At 41.2% G+C, this 14,591-nt stretch overlaps 1 protein-coding gene across 9 annotated transcripts in view; it reads right to left on the reverse strand.

The window, feature by feature from the left end:
- Nucleotides 1-14,591, reverse strand: part of abcc8 (ATP binding cassette subfamily C member 8) — a 230,583-nt gene that overhangs the window by 152,635 nt on the left and 63,357 nt on the right. For all 9 annotated transcript variants that reach the window (XM_043705956.2, XM_043705955.2, XM_043705950.2 and 6 more), the window contains one exon: nucleotides 1,084-1,272. In XM_043705956.2, coding sequence (XP_043561891.2) covers nucleotides 1,084-1,272 — 189 coding nt within the window. The remainder of the gene's footprint in view (nucleotides 1-1,083; nucleotides 1,273-14,591) is intronic.

The following is a 14,591-nucleotide window of genomic DNA, read 5'->3' on the forward strand; positions in this document are numbered from 1 at the left end:
CTCTTAGTAAGGTTAGAGTAGGTGGGTGGGAGGGAGGCCCTACGGTGTAGGGTCTCGGGTTTAGATCTTACCCATTTAAAACCTTTCCAGAAGTCCTTTGCTCCTCCCTCGCACCTCTCGGCAAATGGAGGCCCCGACATCATCATGTAGTTGGGAGCAGTGCTCCGAAAGCTAGTGCTTTCAATTAAACCTGTTGGATAATAACCTGGTGTTGTGTGATTTTTAACATAATGTACTATGTTATGGATCAGTGTGGCAATTAAGAGTTAAGGCTAGGATATCATTAGTCCCTTTTAAGATGGTTTTCGCAGCCAAATCCTATTGGTGAGGGGCTTCTTGCAATCATTTGTTGTTTCATGTGGGTGGTCTCTTTTTTCATACACAAAGACATCATCACAAATATGTATTGTTCTACTCCTTATTCCATCCTCAGCCAACTGCAGTCATGATGTCAACAGCAGTTAGTCTCACCTCACCTGAGGTTTGAGAAGGCAGAGTGAGAGGGCTGCTGAGAGACCTGTATCAGGATCTATGGACCGTGAATATAGAGTTGAAAAAGCTAAGAATCAGATAGGTAAATGATAAGCAATAGCAAGATGAAAAGAATGTTTTGCCTACAAGTTATTGGAGACGTGGATATGCAACAATTAGCAATGTTTTGAAGGAACTGTGTGAATATTTGGCTGGGAATCACATTAGGAGTTATCAGAACACTGATTGATACTACCGAATTAATGAATGCTTCTATGTTGTGTGTTGAATGAGCCATGGAAATATTGTGCAGCAGAGAGTATTCATGTTTAACTGCATTATGGAAGATTAGCAGAGATGTGAGCCATTTTACTGTTACTTGTAATAGACTTCTTTCTAAACAAATTAGAGGAATACACAATCTATTCCATTTGTTAATAAGATCAGGAATGACTGATCTTTCAGATCAGCAGCCATGGAACAAACTTGTATTTGCTTGCTGGATACTATTCGTTGGAGAAATTGGGATTCACCATGCAAATTGTATAAAACAGATTTTCTGTGAGCCCAATGCTCAATCTATGTTTTACAACAGCAATTAAATTGCTGTACCTGTGGACGAAAGGTCTTGTTCTCATCACTCAGGTGATGCACAATCCCGGAGATGCAGAGTGGACCTGCAAAACCCAGCAAGTCTGCCAGAATGCGAAATGTACTGCTGAGAACAATGGGATGACCAAATGCCTGCCGCAGCACACGCCAGATCAGCTTTGAATCCTGAGGGCTGACCGTAGTTTTCATCTACAACGAAAAAACACAACATTTCTCACCAACAGAATTATGGCACCATTCTCCTGTATTGTAATGAAGAACAAATTTCAAAAGTAACTCACTTGTCAGCGACAATACTATCTGTTCAAACTTTCTTTTTACTTAAAATGTAAATATTTCTCCATGTTGAAAAATAGGTTCACATGAAAAATTATAACATTAAGGATGTCATTTAAGAATACAATTGAATCATTTCAACCTAAATTATCTTGCGATACTTTATTTTGCAACATTGATGAAGTACATGACAACAGTTGCAGAAAGAGATTCCAGGCAAAGTAATCAAGTGGAAATACTGAGTAGAATTAAGAGCAGTAAAAAATGGAAGACTCTGGTGGAAGTTTTATACAGACCTCCTGAAAGTAGTGATGTAGTGTCTAAAATGTATAAATAGAAAGATCAGGAAAGCATGCAGTAGAAGGAAACGTATTATATTTTATAAAACGTTATTTCAGATTCAATCCTGGAGCATTAATGTTACTGGCAAGTGCAATATTTATTGTTCATCCCTAAAGGACATTGAAAAGATGATGGGTGTAGGTCTGCTTTCTTGAACTGTTCCAGTAGCCATGGTGTAGATACACTCACAGTGCTAACATTGAGGGAGTTCCAGAATTTTGACACACTGAAGGTACAGGCAAAACAGTTCCAAGTCAGGCTTGGGACTGTTCCCATTTTGAAAGTGAAATAACTGTATAGAGGCCAGTACCTCAACATCCTTTAAATACACATGCAATGTCTTTGACATTGATCCAGTTCTCTCAGAGCCAGCTCTCAGAGTAAGTAGACCCTCTGACACTCCTGTTTTATCTGTCAGCCAGGGCTCCTTGATTGGACCTGATTTCAGCCCCAATCAGGGAACTCATATTCTATGAGATCCACCTGGTTGACCTCGTTACAATCACTAAATCCCTCCCTTTCTGATACTGAGGACATAGGCCAGCTCTTTCTCATGTTGCTCCCTCTGGGGCATTTTTGCGCCGGGTCAGGTTCCTCTGACTCTGCCTCGAATATGGGTAGCATGTATTGCACAAGAGCTCACCTCTGGCAACTGGAGTGCCTCAGAAGAAATTCATTCTCTTCCTCAGGCATCAAAGGCATTGAGAGGTGACGACATCTCAGATTCCGAGTGTGCCTTCAACGCCTGGTGGAGAGGGAGAACCGACAGTTTCGGCCAACCTTTGCATTCCAGTTGCAAGTTTGCAGCTTTTGTATGGTCCGTGAGCTTGTTCAGGACCATCGTGCCTACCTGAACCTCATACAACACTGGACCCGATCTCACATTGACCATGCCTCTGACCCATGCAGGGCCATTCCCATGGCTCTTACACCAAACGTTGTCCCCTAAAGTAAATTGTCTTTCTCTGTTAGCAGACTTTGGCATTCATGATACTGTTTCACCAGCAACCCCCACGCCCCCAACCCCTTTCAAGATCTGGGAAAATCAGGTTTAACTTGCTGTTGAGCCCTCTCTCCCCATTTGTAGCAACTCTGCTGGAGCTATCCCTGTGGTTGCATGAAGGGTGGCCCTAAGATCAAATAGGAACTGGCACAGTTTGGTACCTGGTGAAGTTGTAGGCTGTTCCTTTAAAGTTCTGAGGAAGGGACCCAAAATGTTAACTCTGATTTCTCTTCATAGATGCTGGCAGACCTGCTGAGCTTTCCTAGCAACCTCTGTTTTGTTTCAGACTTACAGCATCCGCGGTTCTTTCGGCTATTCCTTTAAGCCTGCTGTCAAAGTTTGGACTGTTTTTCCGCCAGACCATTGGGTGATGGATAGCATGGAGCTGTGCTTATGGGTCAAATGCTATTCCACCTAAGGAAATGCTCAAATTCCCTGCTAGGAGATGATGGCCCATTTTCTGTGACCAACACTTCCTGGACTCTGTGTATTTCAAAACATGCACACAGTTTTTCTATCATCATCCCTGTGTTTGACGAATGAAATCTGTACACATGCAGCCACTTTGAGTGGGCGTCCACAATGACTAAGAACATTGAGCCTATGAAAGGATTGGCAAAGTCGACATGCAATCGCGTTCAGGGATTACCCAGCTGTTCCCTTGAATGAGGGAGAGCTATTGGCAGTAGTTTTTGTCTTTGTTGTTACTCTGTGCACTGTCCCACCAATGCGGCTATGCCTGCATCCAATCTTGGCCAACAGACATAACTTCTCACCAACATCTATATTTTGAAAATCCCTGGATGGCCCTGGTGTACATCAGCAAATATCTGGCAGTGACCTTTGCTTGGGACAATCATTCTTGCATAATAATATGTTGTCCTCTACAGTGATCTGGTCTCTCAGGTCTGAAAAGGTTTCCATTCTGGTTGTGATGGCCTTTTGGTTTCCCCATCACCACCAGCTATTCCAGTATAGTGAGGATCAGATCTGAAATTGTCAGTTGTGGCTGGAAGTGTGTTCAGAAAATTTAAAACAATTACGTACTCTTCCAGTGGCAGGAGCACCGCTGGGGTATCTGCCAGCAGGAGGCGGCTTAATACATCTGCAGTTGCTATTTGGCCTCCCAGACAGTATTCCAATTTGTAATTATATACACTTAGTCTTAGAACCCACTACTGAATTCGGCCTGTAGCTATAGGCGGCAATGCGTTGACCTCTTTAAGTAGACCTAGCAGTGGTGTGGTCCCTTATTATGACCAATTTGCATTTGTAAAGGCTTTGGTGGAACTTCTTGACATCAAGTATGACCATCAAAACTTCCCTGTCCATCTGAATATATTTACACTCTGCATTAGCCAAACTCCTGGATGCAGATGCTATTGGGCATTCCTCTCCATTGGGCCACCTATGAGTTAATACCACCCCGATGCCATATGGGGAGGTATTGCATGCCAATACCAGATCTTGCTTGGGATCATAGTGTGCCTACATATTAGAGGATGATAGCTGCTTCTTCACTTCCTTGAAAGCTATGGCTTGACAACACGACCATTTCATGGCTGACCCACTTGTAGGAGTTGATGCAAACGTGTCAGAATGGAGGCCAGGTTATGTATGAACTTACAGTGATAGTTCACCAGCCCAAGGAAAGACCTAAGCTCTGGTACAGATGTAAGAGCCAGGACACCTTTAATCAATCTCACTTTATCTTCCAGTGGGTGTAATCCAGGCTTGTCCACTCTGTAGTCCAAGTAGGCCACTTGATGTGCCTGGGACACATATTTTACTTCTGAGGTGTATGCCTGCCTGGGATGAATGTCTACGCACTATGTCCAAGTTCTCTAAGTGCTCTTTATTCAAGTTCCTTGTTATTAGCATGTCATCTAGATAAATGGCAATATGGGTAGAACTTGTAAAATGTTCTCCATCATCCACTGGAAAATTGCACACACTGACGATACACAAAATGGCAGTCTTGTATTTTGTACAAATCCTGATGGCATGCTCATGCTGCCTATTCTGCAAACCGGATTGGTTTGATAATTCCTTCACTTTCCAGCCTCCTGATTTTCTGCCTGTACTTTTGCTTGTAAGGCAAATGGCACTGGGTGGTCCTCACAGAATCGTGGAATTGCTTCCTGGTCAACATGCAAGATGGTCTTGACTCCTTTGATTGTTTCTAGATCTTCCTGAAAAATGGCTGGTTATTTAATTAGGACTTCCCACAGGCAGCCATTTTCTAATCAAAACATGTTGAGCTAAACTAGGTGAATTGTTCTGAACTAATTTTTCCCCATCAGGTTTGGGTCCAATTCTTTTACTACAATCAGTGGTAACTGAACCAGCTGCTTATCTGAGACTGGGACTGAAGTTGTATCCTTAACCTGTAAAGGTTCCCTGGTGTAGGTTCTCAGTCTAACAAGGTCTTGTGGAAACTTAAAGGTTGGAGTCCAGAATGAATTTTGTTAAAGACTGGTTCTGTGATTACTGAAATGGCTGCATCGACAGTGACCTCCATTAGAACAAGATGACCATTTAACTAGACATTTATTTTGATCGGTTCTGATTTGGATGTTGGGTGTGCACTCTCCTGGATTCTTTTGCTGTCCATTCAGGCCTAGTGGGATTCTTTTGCTGTCTCAAGGCTGTATACCAGTAGCAACTACAATGGCTTGCCAGCCTGGATCCTGAAGAAAAGGTTAACCATTTGACTGAGGCTTGGTTTTGTTTTGGAGATTTGCTGTGGGCTGACCTAGAGTCCCCCTGCTCAGGATATGTCCTCCTTAGGCTGTGCAATTGCCTTCACTCAAGTGATATTTCCCAAGCTCAGGCAAACTGGTGGAATATCCTGCAACCTCATATGTTCCACTTGCTGCATTTTCCACTGATAAAGGCAGTTGTTAGCCCCTGTTTGAAGTTCAGTTGGAATTATCTAGTAGGAGCTTTTGGATGGTTACATCATTAATTCCACTTTCGTTGCCACTGACATAGCTGTACATCGATCTGTATCCCGTAACCAAGTGAGCCTTTATTTGTATGCAGAAAGTCTTTGACACTGATCCAATTCTCTCAGAGTCAACTCCTGGAGTGTTAGGATGTCTTTGATGTTCACCGGGGTGACCTCATTTTACCTCATTACAATCCCTACAGAGTGGTGCTACCAAAAGTGCATCTGCAGATTTTCTGCAGTTTGTCTTGTAGATGGGACACATTGCTGCCATTGTGCACTGATAATGGAGGTTAGCAAAAGTTAAAGGTGGTGGATGAGGCATCAAAGCATAATAACAGTCCTGCCTACAAAACTGGCCACACCAGTTGAATTCATCACTATGTCTATTAATTTTGCTTGTCTGTTTGCTTTTGAGAATGCTGCAAAAAATCCCCTATTATGGGGGCTGAGTCTAGAATGTTGTCTATCTAATTACCACTCTACGTGCAAATACTTAAAACACATTGAAATATTGCCTATGTTAAATAACTATAGAAATGTATAGATTAGATTACTTACTGCGTGGAAACTGGCCCTTCGGCCCAACAAGTCCACACCAACCCTCCGAAGAGCAACGCACCCAGACCCACTTCCCTACATTTACCCCTTACCTAACACTATGGACAATTTAGCATGGCCAATTCACCTAACCTGCACATTTTTGGACTGTGGGAGGAAACCGGAGCACCCGGAGGAAACCCACACAGACACGGGGAGAATGTGCAAACTCCACACAGACAGTTGCCTGAGGCAGGAATTGAACCCAGGTCTCTGGCGCTGTGAGGCAGCAGTGCTAACCACTGTGCCACCATGCCGCCCAATGTAATAATGTAATGTAATAAATGTTCCTATTTATCAGATATGAATTTAAATGTACTCATGATATATTAAGTGCCCATTCATCCCGCACTGAAAACATTCCGTATTGGGCAGTGGAATGGCAGGTGATTGAAAAACCCAGCCTTCTCATTTCACCAGTATATCTGTTTTTATTTTAGGATTTTGTTTCAGTAAAGATATATTGAGTTTGGGTTGGTTAGGGCACAGATTCACCAGAATGAAATAGAATTTGAACTTGACTTATATACTTTGGGTTTCAAAAGTTAGTTGTCTATCTACCAAAAAATTATAAAGGTTCAATTGGGTCCACACAAATAAACAAATTTCTTTGGAGGGTACATTCAGAATTCATTTCTTTAAAGTTATTCACAGAATGTGGGTGTTGCTGGCTAAGCCAGCATTTATAACCAACCTCAAATGTCCCACAGAGCAGTTAATAGTCAACTACATTGCTGTGCGTCTGGATGTAGGCCAGACCAGGTAAAGACAGAAGTTTCCTTAAAAAAAATCATTAATGAACCAGGTGGGTGTTTTGACAATCAACAACAGTTTTATGATCATTAGCTTCTTAATTCCAGATTTTTATTGAGTCCAAATTCCACCATCTACCATCGCAGGAGTCAAACCCAAGCCCCAGGCCCCATGAACCTAAGAACAGGTATATAATCTAAAAATTAGCTATGGGTTCTTTAGGAGCACAATAAAGGAGAACTTTTTCATAATAAGAATAGTACAAATTTTGAACTCTTGCTTTCAAATGGCCATGGGTGCAAGCTGAATTGGAATTTTCAAAACAGTTATCACGAGAATTTTTTTGTTAACTAAAGATATCAATGGATTTTTGCAAGGTTTGTGAAGGTTTGTAGCTCAGGTTGAGGTTTAGGGTGTAACTTTGCTCGCTGAGCTGTAGGTTTGATATTCAGACGTTTCATTACCTGGCTAGGTAACATCATCAGTGGCGACCTCCAAGTGAAGCGAAGCTGTTGTCTCCTGCTTTTGATTGAGATGTTTGTCCTGGATGGGGTTCCTGGGGTTTGTGGTGATGTCATTTCCTGTTTGTTTTCTGAGGGGTTGATAGATCTATGTGTTTGTTTATGGCGTTGTGGTTGGAGTGCCAGGCCTCTAGGAATTCTCTGGCATGTCTTTGCTTAGCCTGTCCCAGGATAGATGTGTTGTCCCAGTTGAATTGGTGGGTTTTTTTTAGATCTAGATACCATCTCAGACAAACATATAAATAGAAAGCAGGAGACAGCAGCTTCACTTCACTTGGAGGTCACCACTGATGATGTTACCTAGCCAGGTAATAGAACGTCTGGATATCAAACCTACAGCTCAGCGAGCAAAACTACACCCTATATCAATGGATATGGAGCAACAAATGATATTTGAACTTGCGTTTCAGTTCAGTCATAATCTCACCAAAGTATCCAATGAACTAAAGGGGTTAAATGGCCAATTCCATCCCTATGCCAAATCAATATCTCTCTTAGTTTGTTCATTATACATAAATAAAAATAGATTCCATCATACATTCAAAATTTAGTGCATTGAGGATGATGTATTCCAACCCTATCATTGGACTGAAAGAAAGACATTCTGTATGTGTGTGTGCATGAGTATGCCTGTATGCACATGCGTGCATGTGTTGATCTCAATATAGTCCAAACTTAATTATTTTTAGAGGGTGATTTCACCTTCAGATGTTGAAGTCAATGTTAACAAAACTACTCAGATAATTAAATGGTGCTGGACATGTTTGGAAAATGTCATGATGCACACATTTGTAGAGAGGTTTTGAAATTTCATATAAAATTAAACCAGTGAAGATATCAGAACTTTTAATGCCCAGATAACCAATCCTCACTGAATATCAACTGTTGGTTTTTAGAATATTCTTCACTGAATCTAGCAACATTTAGAACAAAAACATGGTGCATAACTTTGTGAAATATCAACAAAAAGTTCATAACACTGGTAATCTTGTAGTTTTGGGGAATTAATAGTCATTTCTATAACCAATAGAGATATCATCTAGTTTGCTCTTGACTCACATTTCCTTCATGACATTAAATATTGATGTAACTAAGCAAACCACAAGTAAAGAAAACAAACATTTGAACTAGAAGCAGTGAATCATTTGCCAGTTTAGGCTTAAATTATGTGTAATTAACTAGTGAGATAAACAAAAGGATGACAAGAACATTGTTCTACCCTCCAAAAGATGGAAATAAAACAGGAAAATCATTCAAAAGATGTTACAGCTGATCCCATTTTGTATTTTACTGAATTTAGTTTAATATCACATCTGATAAATAGCAATAATACTTGAATTTATATCCTAACCTATCAAATGCAATAGCTCAATGTGTTTTACGTAAAAAAACACTTTACAAGTGCAGTGGTACATGAATAGATGAAAATATAAAGACATCAGAAAATAGAATTTTCACAGGAATTCTCCAAACTCACACCATAGCCCAGGTGAACACATATCAATCTGTACCATACTGCTTCTCCAGGGTTTCCAACTACATTTCAATTAAAGTCAGAAAATTCCCTGTACAACGTTTACTCATTCTATCATTGAGAGGATGGTATAAAATACTAGAGTCATAGAGATGTACTGCATGGAAACAGACCCTTCGGTCCAACCTGTCCACACTGATCAGCTATCCCAACCCAATCTAGTCCCACCTGCCAGCACCCGCTCCATATCCCTCCCTCATATACCCATCTAAATGCCTCTTAAATGTTGCAATTATACCAGCCTCCACCACAACCTCTGGCAGCTCATTCCATACATGTACCACCCTCTGCATGAAAACGTTGCCCCTTAGGTCTCTTTTGTATCTTTCCCCTCTCGCCCTAAACCTATGCCCTCTAGTTCTGGACTCCCCGATCCCAGGGAAAAGACTTTGTCTATTTATCCTATCCATGCCTCTCATAATTTTGTAAACATCAATAAGGTCACCCCTCAGCCTCCGATACTGCAGGGAAAACAACCCCAGCCTGTTCAGCCTCTCCCGATAGTTCAAATCCTCCAACCCTGGCAACATCCTTGTATATCTTTTCTGAATCCTTTCAAATTTCACAACATCTTTCAGACAGGAAGGAGACCAGAATTGCACGCAATATTCCAACAATGGCCAAGCAATGTCCTGTCCAGCTGCAACATGACCTCCCAACTCCTGTACTCAATACTCTGACCAATAAAGGAAAGTATACCAAATGCTTGCTTCACTATCCTATCTACCTGCGACTCCACTTTCAAGGAGCTATGAACCTGCACTCCAAGGTCTCTTTGTTCAGCAACACTCCCTAGGACCTTACCATTAAGTGTATAAGTCCTGCTAAGATTTGCTTTCCCAAATGCAGCACCTCGCATTTATCTGAATTAAACTCTATCTGCCACTTCTCAACCCATTGGCCCATCTGGTCCAGATCCTGTTGTAATCTGAGGTAACCCTCTTCGCTGTTCACTACACCTCCAATTTTGGTGTCATCTGCAAACTTACTAATTGTACCTCTTATGCTCTCATCCAAATCATTTATGTAAATGACAAGAAGTAGAGGACCCAGCACCAATCCTTGTGGCACTCCACTGGTCACAGGCCTCCAGTCTGAAAAACAACCCTCCACCACCACCCTCTGTCTTCTACCTTTGAGCCAGTTCTGTATCCAAATGGCTAGTTCTCCCTTTATTCCATGAGATGTAACCTTGCTAATCAGTCTCTCATGGGGAACCTTGTCGAACGCCTTACTGAAGTCCATATAGATCACACCTACTGCTCTGCCCTCATCAATATTCTTTGTTACTTCTTCAAAAACTCAATAAAGTTTGTGAGACATGATTTCCCACACACAAAGTCATGTTGACTATCCCTAATCTGTCCTTGCCTTTCCAAATACATGCACATCCTGCCCCTCAGGATTCCCTCCAACAACCTTCCCACCACTGAGGTCAGGCTCACTGGTCGAGAGTTCCCTGGCTTGTCTTTACCACCTTTCTTAAACAGTGGCACCACATTTGCCAATCTCCAGTGTTCTGGCACCTCACTCATGACTATCGATGATACAAATATCTCATCAAGAGGCCCAGCAATCACTTCTCTAGCTTCCCACAGAGTTCTCGGGTACACCTGATCAGGTCCTGGGGATTTATCCACCTTTAAGCATATGGTGTGACAGTGCAGGAGAGAGAGAGAGAGAGAGAGAGAGAGAGAGAGAGAGAGAGAGAGAGAGAGAGAGAGAGAGAGAGAGAGAGAGATAGATAGATAGAGAGAACCTGCTCAGTTACTGCCTTTGCTGTTTTTGAATTCATGTATCGCTGGACATCGGAGTCCATCTGGGAAAATTAACAAACAGTGAATTTCATAACTAGTCTTGGAGGAACCAGTTTGGGTGAAGTTCACAACACAGAATCAGTTAAGTTAATCGTTGTTTTAAGTCTGTCCAAGAGAAAGGCTGTATTTGTGAGTACAGTGGGTTCTTTCTTGATTATATATTTTTAGAGATAAGTCTCTTGATTAAACTTAAAATATAAGCCATAACTATTAATTTAACCTGGGGCAATGTTTGTAGAGGAATAAGATGGTGTTATTTTCTGGGTCTGTAGATTGTGGAGGAGCAAAAATGGCCTTTGCAGTGAGATGTACTTCTTGTTAGATGTGGGAGTTTAAAGAGTGTTTAAGGGTTACTGTGGATTATATCTGCCATAAGTGCTGTTGGATGCGAATCTTATCAGATCGAGTGGATTGGTCGGAGAGACAGATGGAAGCGATAAGGAATTTGCAACAGCAACAGTATGTCATGTATGGCAGTTATAGGAAGGGGGAAAAGTCTCAGATACAGTCACATAATTGGGTTAACTCCAGGAACGGTAAGAGAGGTCGGCACCTTGGGCAGGAGTCTTTTGTGGATTATACCCATTTCAAACAGGTATGCTGTTTTGGAAAATGTAGGGGGTGATGGATTCTCAGGGGAACGTAGCACAAAACAGCCAAGTTTCTGGTATTGAGACTGGCTCTAATGTAACGAGGGGTATGTCGGCTTCCAAGAGATCAATTGTGTTAGGGGATTCTGTAGTCCAAGGTACAGACAGACGTTTCTGTGGCCAGCAGAGAAAAAGCAGAATGGTGTGTTGTTTCCCTTGTTCCAGGATCAAGGATGTCTCAGAGAGGGTGCAGAATGTTCTCACGGGGGACGGGGGCCAGCAAGAGGTCATTGTCCACATTGGAACCAACGATATAGGAAGGGAAAAGGTTGAGATTCTGAAGGGAAATTACAGAGAGTTAGGCAGAAATTTAAAAAGGAGGTCCTCAAGGGTAGTAATATCTGGATTACTCCCAGTGCTACGAGCTAGTGAGGGCAGGAATAGGAGGATAGAGCAGATGAATGCATGACTGAGGAGCTGGTGTATGGGAGAAGGACTCACATTTTTGGATCATTGGAAGTGACCTGTACAAGAAGGATGGATTGCAACTAAATTGGAAGGGGACTAATAAGGGGATTGGAAGGAGAAATTTGCTGGAACTGCTTGGGAGGATTTAAACTAGTGAGGTGGGGGGGTGGGGCCCAGGGACATAGTGAGGAAAGAGACCAATCTGAGACGGGTACAGTTGAGAACAGAAGTGAGTCAAACAGTCAGGGCAGGCAGGGACAAGGTAAGACTAATAAATTAAAATACATTTATTTCAATGCAAGGGGTCTAACAGGGAAGGCAGATGAGCTCAGGGCATGGTTAGGAACATGGGACTGGGATATCATAGCAATTACAGAAACATGGCTCAGGGATAGGCAGGACTGGCAGCTTAATGTTCCAGGAAACAAATGCTACAGGAAGGATAGAAAGGGAGGCAAGACAGGAGGGAGAGTGGCATTTTTGATAAGGGATAGCATTACAGCTGTGCTGAGGGAGGACATTCCCGAAAATACATCCAGGGAAGTTATTTGGGTGGAACTCAGAAATAAGAAAGGGATGATCACCTTATTTGGATTGTATTATAGACTCCCTAATAGTCAGAGGGAAATTGAGAAACAAACTTGTAAGGAGATCTCAGTTATTTGTAAGAATAATAGGGTAGTTATGGTAGGGGATTTTAACTTTCCAAACATTGACTGGGACTGCCATTGTGTTAAAGGTTTAGATGGAGAGGAATTTCTTAAGTGTGTACAAGACCATTTTCTGATTCAGTATGTGGATGCACCTACTAGAGAAGGTGCAAATCTTGACCTACTCTTGGGAAATATGGCAGGGCAGGTGACTGAGGTGTTAGTGGGGGAGCACTTTGGGGCCAGCGACCATAATTCTATTAGTTTTAAAATAGTGATGGAAAAGGATAGACCGGATCTAAAAGTTGAAGTTCTAAATAGGAGAAAGTCCAATTTTGACGTTACTAGGCAAGATCTTTCAAAAGCTGATTGGAGGCAGATGTTCGCAGGTAAAGGGACGGCTGGAAAATGGGAAGCCTTCAGAAATGAGATAGCGAGAATCTAGAGAAAGTATATTCCTGTCAGAGTTAAAGGGAAGGCTGGTAGGTATAGGGAATGCTGGATGACTAAAGAAATTGGGGGTTTGGTTAAGAAAATGAAGGAAGCATATACCAGGTATAGACAGGATAGATAGAGTGAATCCTTAGAAGAGTATAAAGGAAGTAGGAGTATACTTAAGAGGGAAATCAGGAGGGCAAAAAGGGGACATGAGATAGCATTGGCAAATAGAATTAAGGAGAATCCAAAGGGCTTTTACAAATATATTAAGGACAAAAGAGTAACTAGGGAGAGAATAGGGCCCCTCAAAGATCAGCAAGGCGGCCTTTGTGTGGAGGTACTAAATGAATATTTTGCATCAGTATTTACTGTGGAAAAGGATATGGAAGATATAGACTGTAGGGAAATAGATGGTGGCATCTTGCAAAATGTCCAGATTACAGAGGAGGAAGTGCTGGATGTCTTGAAATGGTTAAACTGATTTATGTTTAATTGGCATATAGACCTTTTGATAGCTATTAATTGTGTCAAATCATTCCTACTAATAGGACTTAAATTCTGAAATGGGGATGAAATACAAGATTCAAGAAGTCAAAGTTAACCTATGTAATAATTATTTGAATCTTGATGAGATTATCTTTTGAAAAGATTGCTGAAAATTTGTCTTTGTTAACAGACCACCAAGTACACTGAAAACGGTATACTGTTTTGTTTTGCAAAAAAAGAAAACTTACAATCTCTTGGATATCTTTTAGAGATGTCTGAAAGATGATTAATAGAAAACAAGAGTAAGAATAGGCCATTCAGTCCTTCAATTGGCTCCACTATTCAATATGATCATAGCTGATCATCCAACTCAGTATCCTGTTTCCACTTCCTCCCCATATCGTCTGATCCCTTTAGCTCTAAGTCCTTCTTGAATATATCTATTTGCATAGCTAAATCCTTCTGATTGTTTCTAGTATTCCAAGTCTTTTCTCTGATGGTTTTGTGGAAGGTCAACTCTTTATAATATTTGACTAGAACAAAATTTGGATTTCTATATGTAACTCCAGAGAAGATGGATGACACACAAATATCAACATAATTGTAGCAGAAATCCAAACAGATGTTTGCTGTTTTTCAAACAACTGGATGCCAGCCTACTACAATAGATGGCAATCTAGAATGTTTGGTGAAATATCTGACATAAACCTGATTGTAAAAAAAATTAATCACCTTTCCTTATAGAACCAGCTGTTCTGCTATTCTGATGTCAGGCAAAATGGAATGGCACTGTTCCAAAATGTGCCAGTAAGAAAAAGTGTATAAATATATTCAATGCCTTTTATTCTTAAGCCGCTTTTATGTGGCTACTATGAATATGAATAATCAAATGTGATTATAGGGGAAGAAGATCTGTTTAGAAGATATTTACATACGCTGCCAATGGTCAAGCAGTGTGTATAATCAGAGATCATAGAATCCCAACATTGTGGTACAAATGAATTTCCCTCAAAAAATCCCGATGAAAAATGAGAAAGGCAATGATACACAACTTATCACAGTTGTCAGTGTAAGACTACA

Source organism: Chiloscyllium plagiosum, unplaced genomic scaffold (genome assembly GCF_037043375.1).
Source record: "Chiloscyllium plagiosum isolate Xiang-an unplaced genomic scaffold, Cpla_swu_hap1 HiC_scaffold_18, whole genome shotgun sequence".
NCBI classification, from domain to species: domain Eukaryota; kingdom Metazoa; phylum Chordata; class Chondrichthyes; order Orectolobiformes; family Hemiscylliidae; genus Chiloscyllium; species Chiloscyllium plagiosum.